Source organism: Quercus lobata, chromosome 11, assembly GCF_001633185.2.
Source record: "Quercus lobata isolate SW786 chromosome 11, ValleyOak3.0 Primary Assembly, whole genome shotgun sequence".
Lineage (NCBI taxonomy): Eukaryota > Viridiplantae > Streptophyta > Magnoliopsida > Fagales > Fagaceae > Quercus > Quercus lobata.
In genome coordinates this window covers 18,675,233-18,694,019 of record NC_044914.1, presented here as the reverse complement: position 1 = coordinate 18,694,019, position 18,787 = coordinate 18,675,233, and the positions used below count along the sequence as shown (strand labels likewise).

At 35.3% G+C, this 18,787-nt stretch overlaps 1 protein-coding gene across 1 annotated transcript; it reads left to right on the top strand.

Annotated features, from left to right (window-relative positions):
* Positions 1-426: 426 nt before the first annotated feature.
* LOC115968831 (vacuolar iron transporter homolog 1-like) lies at positions 427-1,610 on the top strand. Its single transcript, XM_031088344.1, has one exon. It carries the CDS (start codon positions 753-755, stop codon positions 1,395-1,397), a length of 645 nt encoding a protein of 214 aa, XP_030944204.1. The 5' UTR covers positions 427-752; the 3' UTR covers positions 1,398-1,610.
* Positions 1,611-18,787: the final 17,177 nt, after the last annotated feature.

Sequence of the window (18,787 nt, the reverse complement as noted above, 5' to 3'; positions counted from 1 at the left end):
AATACACATTATTACATATTTTGAATATCTAACTGTTAAATTACATGTTCTTTACGCTCTTAATACACTTGTCAAATTTTGTGTTAATTGGATATTATTTACTATATAATTTATAAACTTATATTTTATGTATAATTTTAAATTACAAAAACTTACGATTTAAAAAATTTATTATGACATGACTATTACTTTTTAATTTTTTAGAAATTTTACAAGTATGAAAAATATAAGAAGAAGATATAATCCAATGACAGATTTGTCAAAATTTATCTCCAATAAAAAGATATTGAGTAAGGTTGTAATTTAAGGTTACAACCAATTTTATAGTTAAACTTCAATTTTGTAGCTAAATTTTATTCATATTAAAAAATAAAAATAAAAAGCTCATAATATTCAACTTTGAAATAAAAAAGAAAAAGAAATGGGCATCTTGAACATTTTCTATTATTAGCATTATTTTTTTCCTTTCTTTCTTTCTGAATAAGCATCTTGGGCTCTACTTGTCTGGCATCAACGTTTTGTGAGCTTTCAAAGTGTGAACGCATTAGATTCCAAATACAAAACTCAATTTAATCTTTCCACCTGTCCAAAGTGGCCTCCACCACATGTCTACTTCATACTAGCTTTCTATAAATACCAAACCCTGAGGCGTGTGCTCTCCACACTCTCCCATATCCAATCTGATTTTCTAATTTACTTCTTTATTTATCACTTATACCTTCTCTTTTTGTGCTTCCATTTCCTTTGATTCCATGGCATCTGCCAATCAAATCCATGACCTACCCTCTGTTAAACCTTTAGATATTGAACAACAAACCCAAGAAGAAGTACAAGAAATCAAAGTTTTCGATTATGCAAAGAGAGCACAGTGGCTTAGAGCTGCTGTGTTGGGTGCCAATGATGGGTTACTTTCCACAGCTTCACTCATGATGGGAGTTGGAGCTGTGAAAAAGGATGTTAAGACGATGATCCTCACTGGGATTGCTGGGTTAGTTGCTGGAGCTTGTAGCATGGCTATAGGAGAGCTTGTCTCGGTTTACTCACAATATGATATTGAAATGGCTCAAATGAAGAGAGAGGACATGGGAGCCGAGGAGCTAGATGCTGGGAAAGAGAAATTACCAAATCCATGGCAAGCAGCTGGAGCATCAGCACTTGCATTTGCTGTGGGGGCTTTGGTTCCATTACTTGGGGCTGCCTTTGTAAAGGACTATGCTGTGAGAGTAGGGGTAGTCATAGCGGTTGTGAGCTTGGCTTTGATAGCTTTTGGGAGCTTTGGTGCTTTGCTTGGAAAGGCACCTGTGGTGAAGTCCTCTTTAAGGGTGTTGATTGGGGGCTGGTTGGCAATGGGACTTACTTATGGCTTAACCAAGCTTGTTGGTTCTGCTGGACTCTAATCTTACTGATCACCTTAATAGCCAATTAATTTTCTGGCTTCTTTTTGCTTTCCATCTTTTGCTTTTTCTTTTGACACTTTTTCTTTTTAGATCTCTCAGATCTTGTACTGCCTGTTGATCTTGGATTTAGTGGTCCATAGGAAACATTCAACATATTAATCTTTGTGCAATTAGTTTCAATTATAACTTCAAATTGCGTCGGTTTTTCTCTAATTTACTGGATCCACTAAGAGATTTTACCAATTGAATTAAGTGGAATCCATGTCATTGAAGAAGACTAAACTAAATTACTATCTTTTTCACTAAAATACTAAATTACAAAAATTTTGACAATTTAATTGGAGGTTGAATGATTTCATGTCATCAAATGCCCAAAAAAATATTTTACCATTCATACTATAACAATATCAGATGCCCTTATATTGGTGTTTTTCAAAATGGTAGAGAGCACACGATAAAGTTAGACTTTGATTTCTTATACTCACACATTTCCATGGGCTGAAAAATTAACAAGGGGGCCTAAATGAAGATGTTATACTATTTACTATCACCATTAGTGACGCATGAAATGACCCCAGTTTTATTCAGAAAATAAATGAAGAAGAAATGACCACTGTTTTAAGAGAGTTTTTGCTTTAATCAAACCATTTCTTGCAAAGCTGTGGAGACTCACATAAATAATTTTTCCTTTACATGCTTTAATATATTTTACCTATTTAACAAGTTAATCATAAATACTTACTGATGTGTCAACTAGAACCTAGCTAAAGGGGATCTTCTATTGCTTGGCTTAATTTATATTAAAAAAAAGAAAGTGGTTAAAGCAATTGTGCTACCCGAAATCTAAGTATCTTTCCATTGTTTTAGTGAGTAGTGACCCTACGAATAGATTGTGATGCCAAGAGATCCTGTTGGCCTAGTTGCTCTCCCTGACGATAATATATTTTATTTTATCAATTGCCATTTTCTTCGGTTTTATACCTTTTATTTGACCCAGTTTCCGTCGAGATGCCAAGTTTCTTACTACAATTCCCACAGAAAAGGAGAAAGGAAAAAATATGCACTGTCTTAACACGATAATGACATGAGTTAATAAAGCTAAAATGACCACCATATACTTTTGGTGTGATAGTCACTCCATAAGTATAAATGTTTTGGGATGTGGGAGGTAGGACTCGGAGTTCAAGTCTCTAGGAGAGAGGTTTACACACATATATACTTAGATTATAATAGAGTAGAATTTTTATTTTGTATATATATATAAGCTAAAATGAATTGAATGTGTATTTTTTTTTTTTGATAAATAAGAGTATCCAGACCTCTTTAAAGTATTTGAATGTTTTTAGTCACACCAATGGTTGGATCCATTTCATGCACAATTTGACCAAAAAATTCACTAGCTTGAACGCTGCAATAACTTAAATAAATTTGCTCCTATCCTAAGAATTCGAGATTTACCTTTGAGCGTTTTATTTTTATTTTTATTTATGAGAAGATTGACTTTTGGGCTTTTCAAAAATATAAAAAATAATAATATTTCTTAATTAATTAAGTGATGTTAGAAATACTACAATTTATGGGTCCTGTTAATGAGTGCCTTTAAAACAATTATTAATAAACTATTTAAGAAAAATTTTGACTCCACTTCTATTGGAAATATAAAAAGCTGTAAAAAAAAATTGTTTTTTTCTTTTCCCATAAAAAAAATTTCTGAAAAAAATTCCTAAATCAATGGCATCTATTAAGTTTTCATAGAACTTACAAATTGATATATCATTAATCATAAAAAGAAAATTCAAAAATTCATTTATTAGGTGATTAAACTCCACCAGTCACATATATTGCCACATTATTATAAGTTTTATTTAGCAAAACATTTTCTTAAAAAATTTTGAAAGTGTGAATTGAAGTAAAGTAAATCCATAAATTAATAGGGAAATGTTAAACCAATGCCGTAGGGCATTGGTTTAGAAACTATTTTTAGAACAATTTATTGGAAACATAATAAAATAATAAATGTTGTTGACAACTTTTTATATTTCTCATGAAAGCAGTGTCAAAACTTTCCTATTATGGTTTATTAACAATTGTTCTAAGGGTATCCGTTAACATGACTCAAATTAATAATGCCGTCTTATCGAGTAAAAGTTTTGTAACTTTGGTATATATGAGTGGGAAATTGTAATGCATTATCAGAACTAGAAGATAAGTATTTTTGGGAAGCACTAGAACGTGAAGAATTTAATTAAAGGCACATGCACTAGAAGCAGTAGTATCAAATCTAATGTAGTCAGGGCCGGAATATGTTGCATATAAACCAAGGATTCCATTAATTAATAGATGGATGAATATATATAAATTGCAGAATAACATTAAAAAAAAGTTGGCATGAATGAATAAATTAAAGAACATTTTAAAAGTGAATTGAAAGGAAAAAAAGAAAAGAAAAGGTGGGAGCTGAGTGAAAGTGGGAAGTAATGGGACACGCAAAACTTAATCTTGAAGTTAAGATATTAGAGGTTGGAGTGTTTTAAGAGTTAAGCATTTTAATACCACAAACTTCTCGTGAAAGCCAACAAATTAAAGTAGCATTCATTTCTCAACTGCACCGTTTCTTCTTCTTCTTCTCAAAAAAAAAAAAAAAAAACAAAAACAAAAAGTTAACTCAAAACTGTGTATGTAACGGACTGCATGCCTCTACACTTTTTTGGGTTTACCAAACGTATAGAATATAGTATAACTTTTGTTTTTCCTGAATATTTGGCTTTAGCTCTAAAAGAGAAAAGAGTGGAGGGAGTCACAAAGTCCATTATTACGGAGCAGGCAGATTTGTTTGCGATTGCATACCGACTCTCCTCCCTAGAGAAAGGTAACGGATAAGTCTTAGCATAATCACGAAGCACCCAGATTTGTTTGCATGTCCTCCCCTAGAGAAATGTAACGGATTAATCGCATTAAACAAAGAGAAATGCTAACGAATGCTTGGGCATTAGCTAATAATTTATTTAAAACAAGTTTTTATAATAAAAGAAAAAAAAAAACAATTAATGTTTTGATAGTTTTTTTCATTTCTCATAAAAGTGGTGTCAAAATTTTTCTAAAATAGATTGTTAACCAATGCCCTAAGAGCACTCGTTAGCATGATCCTTAAACAAAAATACCATCATCTCATTACCATATGAAAGCTGAAACCCCTTTTTTCATCTTACCAACAGTTTGGTTTGTTTTGATACAAAACAACTCGCAGCAAGATCAGTGTTTTGTACAGGATCTAATGTATTTGGGCACTTAGTGGCACCGATTTCATATCAAATTACAAACTCTTCTCATTTTTTTGTGCAGCACTCTTACAATAGTATACTCAATGAGACCTCTGCCATTCGGTGCTTTGTTTAGGTGTTATCTAGGGTAAGGGCCATTTTGCTTCTTACTGAATTCCTAACAAGGTTTAAGGTTGGCACTGCTGTAGAATTTCCTAAAGATCCATCCTAGACCCATCTTCTTCTATACGGTCTTTTTCTTTTCTTTCTTTTTTTTTTGGTCTGCCACCTGCTACCATTAATTTTCTTTTGAGATGAGGACAACACCACATGTGATATTTGAGAACTTGTCAGGCCTCAAGCCTAGTCTATTTGACTTTTCCTGTTCACCCAAATCCACACTTTGGTAACTTGTGCAGAATCGAACCCAAAAGCCTAAAAATCTACAGCTTCTTTTTACACTTAACACAATAGAGCATAGAAAACATCTGTAGGTACTTAGTTCACAAAAGTTTTGTATGAAACAAAAAATAGGGAAAAAAAAGAAAAACAAGCTACTCGACTTTGTGAAGCTCGAGTACTATAAAGAAGTACTCGATTTTCATAATATCGAGTACCATATTGCTTTTTTAATTACACAAATTCCAGGTCAGCAGTGCCACGCTGACGACTCATCTAGAAACTCGAGTTTACGAAACTCGAGTACTATTTAGAACTCAATTTTGTGAAACTCGAGTACTAAAAAAGTGGTACACTACTAAATATTTCCGAAACAGTGCTAATTTGCCACAAATTTTGCCAAAACGTGGTATTTGGCTATTTTCACCTGCAGCAAGATTAGTGTTTTGTACAGGATCTAATGTATTTGGGCACTTAGTGGCATCGATTTTAGTTTTTTTTTTTTTTTAGGTGGTTATTAAGAAATCTAATACAATCTAATACTATATACGGTCACGTTAACGAGTGTCCTTAGGACAATGGTTAACAATTCATTTTAGGAAAATTTTGATACCACTGTTATGGGAAATGGAAAAAGTTGTCAAAATATTAATTGTTTTTTTTTTCTCATAAAAAATTTCTTAAAATAGATTGTTAACCATTGCCCTAAAGGGCATCCGTTAACATTTTCGTACTATATATAATAGCAAAAGCTGAGAGAAAGTCAATTCATAAAATTAAAGATGTGCTGCCACATAAAGAAAAAACCACACTTAAAAATCTGCCGCGTTTAAGTAAAGAAACGTGAAATAAGATGCGAAGAGTTGTGTCTTTCACGTCTGACTTTTAAAAAATCAAACGTTACACCCATTCAATCAAACGCACACCGACGAAAGAAAGACCCTTTCCTCCATCGTTTCAATTATAATACTTATTAAACAATATTGTAATTACCTTCATTATTATCTTTCAATAGTATTTTTTGTGAATTTCTTGTTCATTTGTGAAATTTTATCTAAATTACTATTATTTTTAATGTTGCTAACAAATTATCTAGAGATCCTATTTTAGACTTGCTCTCTCTATTTTGTGAATTTATTGTTCATTTGTGAGAATTTATCTACATTACTATTATTTTTTATGTTGTCAACAAATTATCTAGAGATCCTATTTCAGTCTCTCTTTCTTTGAAATTTACAATTAATAAATTTTTTTATAAATAAAGAAATGTTATCTATAATATACAACTATATTATGACAAGGATAAAATAAAATTTAAAGTGTAGAATAATAAAATTCAATGTAAGAAAGGTATTGTTGCAATTTCACTTAACAATAAAATGGTGTTTTCAACAAAGATATATTAAAAATATAACCAAACCAAGATTAATTTCATATAGAAATCAAATATCATGATTCATGTGTAAATTTTAATAAAAATATATGAAAGATTATTTATTTATTTATTTATTTTAAGTTTTACTTAATAAAAAATTAGTAAAGAGATGCAGGGTGAAGGAAATCTAAAATCTAATTTCCAATTTTGATTTTGTTATAGAGAGAGATAGAAAGAGCTTGTTTGGTGTGTCATGTTGGAGTTTAGATGATCAATCTATATATAATTTAATAATTAACTATAATAGTCCAATAATTTAAAAATTAATATAAAACAAAAACGAGATGCCATGGTCCAAAAATTCTCATTTGGATATGTGTGAAACATAAAATAAAGCTAAATCGTCAGTAAAAATTACTAAATATAGGGAGATTTAAGAATAATAATAACATAGGGGGTAAAGAAAAATAAGAAAAAAATTACTTAAGTAAAATTAAAAATAAATTTACAAAAAAAAAAAAAAAAACTAATCCATATTGGCAGTAGATAAGTGTTGGAAATATTCATATTCAATAATGGGTAAAACTTTCCTTTCAAAAAAGAATGGGTAAAACTTAGGTGTAATACATTGGACAAAGTTTAGCTACAAAATTAGTTGTTGTCTAAGGCTACAACCTTACTTAATAAAATAAACATTACTACATATTTTGAAAATCTAACTGTTGAATTATATGTTCTTTATGCTCTTAATACACATATCAAATTTTGTGTCATTTGGATATTACTTATTATATAATCTATAAGTTTATATTCTATGCATAATTTTAAACTAAAAAAAATTGCAATTTAAAAAATTTACTGATAACATAACTATTGATCTTTAATTTTCTGAAAATTTTGCAAGTATGGAAGATATAAGAAGAAAATGTAATTCAATAGTGGATTTGTCAAAATTCACTTTCAATAAAAAGATATTGAGTAAGGTTGTAGCTGATGAGTCAGAAATTTACGATCGTCACTAAGCTGGAACCGTCATTAACCAAGAGACGATGTTCGTATTTATTATGCTTATTGATGACAAAGCGTAACGGACGGATCAACGATCAAAGAATGAGCTGTGAACTTCAGACAAAGATTTTGTAATGCACTAGCTGTTGAGCATAAATACAGCGATTCATTGCCCATTAATGAGGCACATAACTATAAAAGAAAAAGCAACAGAAGTGAAAGGTACATATAAAATACTTTATGAAAATCAATTTCCAGTCAATTCTCTATAAAATATTTCTCCTTTACTGACTTAAGCATCGGAGGTGGTTTGGCTAATGCCACACCTGCGTGTTACTCTTCCACCCAGTTCATTTTGCAGGTTTTCCTCCAACAGAGTCGACCCCAATCATAGCTTCGTCCATCCATTACGACAAGGATCTCAATTGCTGATTTTTTGAATCATCAATTTGGCGCCGTTTGTGGGAGACGCTAATCATTCAAGCTATCTTTCCCAGTGACAAAAGAGTTTCTCGAAGTACGAGATGGAAGCAGAAACTACACAACAACAAGAAGCTGTGCAACAATAACAAACCTAGGCCCTCCTGGCTAATGTGAAAGAGTTGACTCGCCAGAATGAAGAGCTGCAAAAGACAATGGAATCCCAAAATGCAGAACATTGGCGAATAGGTGAAAACCAGAATGAAGAAGAATCAAACTCTCCAGGTAAGAGAATGAGTGAACAGGCGAGATAGGACCTCAAGAGAAGATTCTTCCAGGATGGAGAATGAGTTTCGCAACATGAGGAAGGAGATGGACGAGTTAGAAAGTGCCATGAAGGACAAAGGCAGGGAGAATTTGGATGAGATGATTCGAAGGACAAACTCATCATTTACTACTGAAGTACTAAGCCGTCTCCTCCTACCAAAATTTTGTCTCCCATAATTGGAGTTGTATGACGGTTCCAAGGAGCCCTTGGATCACATTGAATCATTTAAGACACTGATGCTATTGCAGATGACGCCAGACGAGGTGATATGTAGGGCATTCCCAACAACAATGAAGGGAGCAACCTGAGTATGGTTCAACAAGATACCCTTAGGAACTATTGTAGATTTCGAATAACTCAGCAAGGGTTTTGTTCATCATTTCATTGGGGGGGGGGGGGCAAAGACACAAGAAGCCAACTGGTCACCTTCTCAACATTCAACAAGCAGAAGGAGAATCACTAAGACAGTACGTTACCCGATTCAATAAGGAGCTACTATAGGTAGACGAAGCTGAAGATCAAGTCATCCTAACAACTTTCCAAGCAGGGTTACTACCCGAGGATTTCTTCTTTTCTATCACTAAAAGTCCACCAAAAATAATCGCGGAGCTGCTCCGAAAAGCTCAAAAGTAGATGAATGCAAAAGATGCAACGCTTGCAAAAGAAATGAATGGAAAAAGGAAGAGAGATGAAGGAACAAGCAGCAATCACGATAAAAAGAAAGAGACACGAAGTGTTGGGCAAACAACAGGGAAAAAGAAGAAACTTCCAGGCAGGAAGCCAAAGTTCACTAACTTTACTCCTTTAATAATGCCAATTGAGTAGGTCCTAATGCAGATAAGGGACGATCCCTCCCTGCAATGGCCAAAGCCAATAAGCACTCCAGCAGAAAGAAGAGACAAAAGCAAGTACTGCAGATTCCACCAGGACCACGGGTATCGCACCGACGAGTGTAAGCATTTGAAAGATCAAGTGGAGACTTTGATCCGAAAAGGAAAGTTATAGAAGTATATCAGGAAAATAGAGCCCCACAGATACCAACCGAAGGACAATCAGGACAAAAATCAGGGAGCAGGAGAAAGCAAACCTCTTACAGGAGAGATAAAGATGATCTCAGGAGGACTAATAGCAGGCAGAATATTGAAATCCCTAAAAAAAGCCCATGGAAGAGAAATAAACAGTGTCCATTCGCAGCTCCCTCCAATGAAGATGCCAAAGAATGAGGAGCCTAATATTATTTTCTTAGAGAGAGACGATCGTGGCATTAGGCAACCCCATGACGATCCACTAGTAATCGTGCTTAGAGTAGAAGAATTCAACATCCACCGGGTGTTCATTGACAACGGCTCAGCAAATATCATCTACTTGCTTACATTTCAGTAGATGAAACTGGATAAGAAAAGGATAAGGCCTTTCACCTCGCCTCTGGTAAGCTTCACAGGGGATAGAATCGTCCCTAGGGGCATTGTCACTCTAACCATAATTGCAGGAATTTACCTAGCATAGGTCACCAAGGAAATTGATTTCCTCATAGTTGACTGTCTTTCAACATACAACATTATTTAGGAAGACCTGCACTTAAAAGGCTAAGAGCAACAACGTCAACATATTACTTGAAGGTGAATTTTTCAATAGCCCATGGAGTAGGAGAAATAAAAGGAGACCAAGTTCTGGTAAGTGAATGCTACCAAGTTGCCTTAGCATCTTGGGAGAACCACACGTGGGTGATCAATGAACCAGAGCCCATCCCCAAACCGTTAGAAACACCATAAGAAGTTGAGATCGTTCCAAAGGATTCGATGAAGGTATTGAAGATAGGATCAGCACTCTTAACTCTAGAGAAAGAGAAGATGATTTCCTTCTTAAGGGCAAACCATGATGTTTTCACCTGGAAACACGAGGATATGGCCGAAATTGATAGGAAGATCATACAACATTGTCTCAACGTCAACCCAAAATGCAAACCTACACAGCAGAAGCAGAGAATATTTGTACCAGAGCGTAACAAAGCTGTAACTGAAGAAGTGGAGAAGTTACTAGAAGGTGATTTTATCAGGGAAGTCTTTTATTTAGATTGGCTAGCAAACATGGTATGGTAAAGAAGAGCAATGGCAAATGGAGAATGTGCGTCGATTTCACAGATCTAAACAAAGCCTGCCCAAAGGATAGCTTCCCCTTGCCGAGGATTGATCAACTGGTAGACTTAACTGCTGGACACCCTATATGCGTTTTTATCCTATAGGTTCAAGTGGATAAATAGGTTTGAACCTAATTTTGTCAAGTGACTCAAGTCTACCCCTTTTAATCTCTTTATAGCTTGTTTGGATGGGGGGGGGGGGGTAGAGGGGAGTAGAGTAGAGGGAGAGAGAGTAAGTTAAATTAGCTTGTTTGGATGTTTTTTTAAAGGAGGAGGGGGAATGATTTGGATAGGTTTTGAGGGGTTCTAACTACTTCTAACCCCTCATTTTTAATTCCCCCAAATTTGAGAGATTTGGAGGGAGAGTAGAGTATAAAAATGCTAGACTAAATGAATTGCCAAATTTACCTTTACCATATTAACAAAATTACAAACTATGAAAAGACTAATTATTCCCCTCCCCTTTACTTAATTTTAAAAACATCCAAATAAGGTGGAAGATAACCATTCCCCTCTACTCTCCTTCCCACTACTCTCCTCCCCTCTACTCCCCTCTACTCTCTTCTCCCTCCAAACTTCCAAACATAGCATTAGTGAGAGAAAATAATCATCACATACATTCTCTTAACGTTGTTGATATGTTACTCGTTTTTACATAGCATATAGGGAAAATGTCTCTAAAATAAAGTGCATGACACTCGCATGTTTTAAGGGTATATCTCGTTGATAGAATTTATAACTTTTCCTATAATTTAATTGGGTACATACTTATCAAATTTAAACTTCTAGGTTAAAAAGGTCGCCCAAATTCCCAACATATTACATTAAGATCTCATTTATTAGTCAAGAATGTTGTAGCTTTATGTTAAGAACCCACATTTGGGTATAGAATGCATTTAGTTAGTTAGTTGGTTAGTTAGTTACAATCCCAAACATGTTAATCATACTTAACAATGTTGGAATTATTAATGCACATGGGGAATAATAGGACCATTAGGATAAGGCCATGTGGACCAATAAGATAGTTTCATGGGTCTATAAATACTTACTTGTAATCATATTTCCATCATTGAAGAATAAACCAATTTCTTAGTGCATTAGTGCATCTCTCTCTTTCTCTATGAGGATGACTACCTCAAATTAAGTCAATTTCCCTGCAATCAACCCCCCTATAATTCCTATCCAATCCCATTAGGAACCATGAGGTTCCTAACATTTGGTATCAGAGCCATAAATCTTGAGATAGGTGAATATGACTGACAAGAAATCTTGAAGGACTTACAACAAATGGTGAATGAAGTTTCAGAGAAGGTCAAGGCCTTGGATGAATCTAAAAATTCCATGAAAGAAGAGCTCTCAAGATTGTAAGAGGATCTTGAGAACATAACGGAAGAGGAGTTACAATCTCTTGATTCAATGGAACTCGAAGAACAAATTAAGTTCCAAGAATCTACTGTTGTTGTTGCAAGCCGGGACGTTGATTTTTGTGTCAAAGTGGATGATGATATCCATGTACATGCTAACCATAAAATTCAACCCAAAGAACCAACAAAGAAGATGATGATGATCCAAGAATCTACAATGCATGAAGTTGTTGTTGGTGTGGATACAAGTGATCCAATGGTGTTTGATTGTGGCCAAACTCGTACTTCAACAAATGGGGTTGCTCATGTAATCAAGAATTAAGGCATGAAATTAACAGCCACTAACATTGGTGGCAATGCAAATGAATTTGAATTAGATGATTCTTTTCATGGTGGTTGCGGTGGGATAAATGATGGATTCCATAATCAAGCTGATCATAATTTTTAAGGACTTGGGTGTGAGTTGGGATCTTAAAGGTTGTGAAGATATAGAAATTGCTCTCAAGAAGCTTTCTCTATCCTCAATATCAGCTACATGGGAATGTGATTAGTTGGATCCATTTATTGCATTATTTGCAGTTTGTGGACTATCATCTCCTTACCCACGTGAGTTGCATGGGTGGTCATTTGTTTGGAAGTTTATGGTCTGAGACTTGGTATTTGATAGAAAGAGAGGCCACGACATAAAGAATTCTTGGTGCTCCTTTGCTGATTTAGTTAATGATGAGATCTACTTGCTCAAGTTATGGATTGTGACAAGGTGCTTGGAAGTAGTTGAAGTGTTCAATATTCAAGATGCTTTGGAGTATTGGGTTAGTGGCCGATTTCCCCTCATGAAGATGTCAACTATAAGAACACCTTGTGGGCAAGGTGTTTTGGAGGACAATGAAATTTTAAGAACCCACATTTGGGTATAGAATGCATTTAGTTAGTTAGTTGATTAGTTAGTTACAATCCCAAGCATGTTAATCACATTTAACACATGTTGGAATTATTAATACCCATGGGGAATAATAGGACCATTAGGATAAGGCCATGTGGGCCAATAGGATTGTTTCATGGTTTTATAAATACCTACTTGTAATCATATTTCTATCATTGAAGAATAAAACAATTTCTAAGTGCATTAGTGCATCTCTCTCTCTCTCTTAATCTCTCTCTTCCTATATGGAGGGTGACTACCTCGAATTAAGTCAATTTCCCTACAATTCCCATCAATCCCCCTATAATTCCTATCCAATCCCATTAGGAACCATTAGGTTCCTAGCACTTTATTAGGAGAATCAAATTTAAAATCTCTCTTGTTTCCTTAAAAAAAAAAAAACCTCTTTCCTTTGCTATAACTATCGAATTATTTAAAAAAAAAAAATCTCATTTTAAATTTAAATAACGTTAACTAGTATAATTTTTCCATAACCCATTTATGCAGTTCTTGCATGCAATATTAACCTTAAGAACATGGGTGGAGCTACATGTATGAGTAGGGGGGCCATGGCTCCTCCAAAAATTTTAAAAATATTTTAATATTATATATAAATATTTAATATTTTAATTATTAGCCTACAAAAATGGGACTTAGCCCCCCAAATATTTGAGCTAGTTCAATGATACTCTTAAAAAAATTGTCCAATTGATAATCTAGTAGTTATAGAAAATGTTTTTTCTTTCTCACATTCATTTTTTATTGTAAAATGTGTTCTTGTGTCTATTGAAGTTTTGGATCATTCATGTCTTTGAATACTTTATTTGTTCGATTGAAATTTTTTTACTTACTTTGGTAGACAATTTGGTAACTTATATTAAATAAAAACTTAAAGGATTCACTATGAAGGATACTAAATTATATGTGTGTATAGATGTATGTATTTGTGCATGTTTATAAAAGTTTGTATAATCTAATAAATTAGTATCATAAGTTAGCCCTCCAAAAAAAAAAAAATTCTAGCCATGCCCTGCTTAAGAATTCTTAGTAATGATTGCGCAAAACTAGGCCAACTACCCAGGGAACATGTTTATATTCCTAAATTCTAACACACACACATGCATGCACACACGCACGCACGCATACACACATATTATTAACTTCCTAACATAACAGTAACTAGTAGAATTATGCCATAGGGCATATACACTTTTTTTTTTCTTTTTTCGGAGAATAAAAAAATGGCATATACACACATCTTGCAAAATTTATCACTTTGAATTTTCAAAAGGATTTGCTCACCATTTATGTAAATGGGTGTGTGAACTGACTATCTAAATAAGCATGCCATGAAATGAAAGATTAGCAATTACCCATTGTTAAGGTCCAAAATGTGACAAGGAGTTAGGCTCGTGGACATAAAGAAAGCCCAACTCGTGGGAGAGAGAAGAGAAGGCTTGGGCCCTAAAAGGAAGGAAAGCTCGGCCCAATGAGACAAGGAGGATGTGATGAACTAAGAACGCCCAGTAAGTGAAGGGAGAATGAAAGAGCAAAGGAGCTTGGGAAAGGAGAGGATTTGGGCCTAGACCGTACATGGGTCCTCCAACAATAGAGGGTGGATCCTCAAGAAAGACTGAAGGGTGCTAAAAATGGGATATGGGCAACTCATGAGATGGTCTGGGAACAAAGCATGCATACTTCGGAGAAGCACAGGAAACAAAGAAGGTCCTATCTAGGTCAAGTCCTTGGGATCTAGAAGGTAGCCATAAGGACAGATGAGGTTTTTAGGATCAATACCTGATGAGGAGGACCAAGGGATCTTGGGTAAAGCCAAGGATATGGAATAAGAGTAAGGTGATTAGAAACCTTTTCAAGCACACCATTTTGCAAGAAGGAATCCATCTATTTCTAGAAAACGGCCAAATTGTGAGAAGTCAACATTAGGGTCTTAGGGCCTTTGGAGTGTCCATTTTAAGGCCTTGGAAGGAGGATAAGAAGCATTGACCTCAAAAGGATTTGGTCTGCCCAAGGAAAGAGCTCCCACAAGTGGAAAGTCAGTAGATGAACTTTCAACTATTAGTTCCCAGGAAGGTGAAATAAGAGGAAATGAGGAAAGGACCAGCTACCAATGTTTCAGACAAAACGGTGGCTCAGGTACGTAGGAGAATCAAGGCATAAAATATTGATTTAAAGAGTCTTCAAGGGGCACTATAAAAAGGGGTGAGCTTGAAGTGAAGATGGACATTTAGACAAGCAATTAAGAGAAAAAAAAAATACAAAAAAAGAGTCTTAAGCTCTCCATAAGCTATAGTTAAGTTCATTAAGAAAAAAAAAGGCATTGTAGAAGGTCCAATAGCAAACACTTGGGAAGCCACTTGGATTCAAAGGGACTCAAACTTCACAAGTCTTGAGAGCCTAAGTGGAATTACTCAAGTCTGTGATTTTTGAGCTTTATTGAGCCTTGTGGAGTATCCTTGTAAAGTAGGACCTAATGTACTCAAATACTTAATAAAATGCAATACCATCCTCTTTGAAGGATCTTCATCTTTTCATTCGTTTACTTTACATCGTGTACTTCTTGTTCCTTATTATTTTCTCAACCAATATATTTGTGTTGTAGAGTTCATTTGTCTTATGCACAGATTGGTTTGTATAACGGCCCAAGAAGGTCGCAGTGAGCCAAGCCCACTCCAACCAATATCCATTACCAACTTTTGGTGGCCCAAGATCCCTTTATCAGTGTAGGGATTGGGAAACGTCAAAAGAAGGACCCGCACCCATTAACCTCAAGATTGTGAATTGACTATCTAGCAGTAGTAATAGAACATAAATTGTTCAAAAAGCAAACCTCAATCAGTCCTATAATAAGAGTCATGAAGAAGAATGAGAAGCCAATGGAAATAATTTTGAGATGAAAAGAAACTATATATTTGCTTTGTTGGTAGCTCATTTTCCCAGATTTTCAGCTGAGAGAATTGATGGTAATATTAGATTGCCTCCCCACTTCTCTCTCTTTCAATCTCAACGCAGAAAGAGACGAAGAGGGCCACCTTGTTCTTCATGCAAAAGTCAAAACTCTCTCTCTCTCTCTCTCTCTCTCTCTCTCCCCTAGCTTTGATGGTTGAATATACAAAAATGAATCAAATCCCCCTTGTAAATTGTTTCTTTCATTGCCTTTTGTTGTCTCTTGACTTAACCATACAAGAAGCCCATTTCTCACCTACCTCTCTTCTTTTGATTTCTTTCCTTTATCACCTGTTTCTCTCTCTTGGCCCGATGGACATAATGTAGGTATTGTGAACTTTCCCTCTCCACCTCCCACCCTCTCTCCCTTCAAGTTTTGTTTTGGTTTTTCACTTGAAACAGTTTTGCTTTTCCTTACCAAAAATGCACCATTTTGACTACCAAATAAGACAATATTTGACTAAACCAAAGTATTGTCATAGATAAGCTATTCGCACTCTTTATATAGTTGGTAGAAATTGAGGTTTGATTAAAATTTGTAATATGGATTTTGTTTTGGTGGTAGTTTGTGCTTGGAATTCCAGTTTGAATTTGTTGACTTTTGGTGTTTTTAACTTTTTATAGAAACATTGGAATACAATTGCAGAAATATCTTTTTTATTTATTTTTATTTTTTAAAAGTAACAAAGGAGACGAAGATTTAAATCCTGAATGATACACCAAGAGATACCAACCAATTGAGCTAAAATGTTCTATTTGGCTCAAGCTGTGTTTTCTTATTCTTTCTTTTTATTATCACATTTATTTTGTTTAAATAAATTTTTTGTTTAAATAAATACATGGCGAATATGAATATGCCTCACAATAGTATATGCACTGACAGAAGCTCTTGGGGTAGCCATCACAGGTTCCTTGACCACCAGGATGTTTTGCGATGCACTTGTCATTGCAATTTGCAACTATTATCACATTCTCCCAAACCATCAATACATGACTTTGAGGGAGGTTTACTTGGACCACCACAATTGTAATAACAGTAACACAATTTTGCTACTCCCACAAGGTCACAACTTCCTTGACCACTAGGATGCTTCGTATTGCAAGATGAATTGCAACCATCATTGTTGTCACATGCACCCAAACCATCAGCACATAAATTATCGCACATCGTAAGAAGCAGGGTACCTAACAGGCTAACATCACAATCCTCGTCATCATTACATATATAAAGCTTTTGAATATAGCTAGTATTGCCACAATATTTTTTTATGACAAAATCTAAATGACAATCTTCTCAAAAAAAAAAAAAAAAAAAGTCTAAGGGATAAATTGTCAATAATAAGTAAAAAAGTGATGTTAACAATAGGTTCAAATGAGAACCCTTAATAAGTTGGCACCTAGGTTTTGTCGTGAAACTATTGTCTCCATAGCATTAGTCAAACCATTTCGATCTTTAAATTTTTCACAAAATACTCCTTATATATGATTTTCTTATATTATTGTGTAATACAAACAATAATTTAATAAAAATATATTAAATACCACCGCGCACTCATGGCGTGATGGTCACTTCACAAGTATAAGTGTTTGCGGGGTATGGGGGGCAAGGATCGGGGTTCAAGATCTCCAAGAGGGAGCTTCACATACATATATTGAAGAGCCACATTTGATCAGCGAACCTTCAGTGAATTTGGTCAACTGAAAGATTGCGGATTGTCAATAAAATAGGTCGTCAATAACATTGATGACCGCTATGCAGATTAATGATCCGGCCCTAAATCATTTCCTTAACAAGGTCTAAATGTTACGAGCTCCAGCAGAAAGCCTTAAACAGCTAAGCTGACCTTTGTAAAACCATTACAAGACTTTAAACCAAGATATAATGACATTCAACAGGCTATTCAAAGCCTCCAACATTTGGCACAATAAATGCCTCGAGCATTTATTGACAAACATGCTATATAAGGCAAACAACAATAGGTAAATAGGACATCTACACATACACTTACACACTATACTCAAACTATCTCTTACATTATTTTGTTTCTCAAGGAGATAAACTAACTTAAGCATCGGAGGCTTCCCTGGGACCCTAGGTGCCCTCTTACATTGTTTCTTTGAAACAGGTATTGACGGTCGTCCATACCAATGACGAGGAGCAGACTGATGAGCTGCAATTTTCTGCTTCATCAGTTTGGAGCTGTCTATGGGAAATGATTGAGTTGCAATTCTTTTTGGCAAGTCATTGTATCTCTATCGACAAAGTTCCTCGAGACACATGGACACTTTCACTTCTTCACCTCCTATGGATTCAACCATCATGGTTGAGCAGATCCGAGCTCAGACATCTAATGTCCAAGAGTTGATGAAGCAAAACGCGGAATTCAAACATCAAGGATGTCTCGAGAACCGAGGACATCCTAAGAACAGCAACACTTCTCCAGTACGATGTAATTGGGACGGTGACGAAAACCACAGCCCAACAAGCCACCTTTGAACAAACCAAGCAAACCACGCTCGATAAAGATCAGATGGTGGAAGCCATAAGAAAAGAGGTGGATGAGGTAAGGAGTGCTATGAAAACTGCAATAAACCCTGGTGGCATGCTTAAGAAGACAAGCTCACCTTTCATTGCCAAGGTACTCGAGTGCCCTCTTCCCCTCAAGTTCAAACTTCCACAATTGGAGATCTACGACGGCATGAAAGATCCTCTTGATCACATTGGTGCATTCAAAACAATCCTAGACCTTCAACAAATACCAGACAAGGTGAAATACAGATCCTTCCCAGCCACCCTCAGGGGGGCTACTAAAGAATGGTTCAGCAAGTTACCAGCAACCTCAATTGATAACTTTGAATAGTTAAGCGACTCTTTTGTTCATCACTTCATTAGTGGCGAGTGGCACAAAAGGCTCGCTTCATACTTGCTGACCATAAAGCAACAAGAAGAAGAAACCCTAAGGGAATATGTAAGGTGCTTCAACGAGGCAGTGCTAGAGATTGACAAGGGCGATGACCAGGTTATAATGACGGCCTTCCAAGCAGGGCTGGTCGATCCAAATCTCACTTCCTCTCTAGGAAAAACCACACCAACGTCAATGGCAGACCTGTTGTTCAAAATCCAGAAGTGTGTGAATGAGGAAGATGTCTTGGCCATCAAGAGCCTAATAGGCAAGCAAAAGAAGGACGAGGAGATTGATTTGCAGAACGGAA

Excerpts from the sequence above, each read along its gene's own strand:
- LOC115968831 (XM_031088344.1), top strand. The coding sequence starts at position 753 with ATGGCATCTGCCAATCAAATCCATGACCTACCCTCTGTTAAACCTTTA.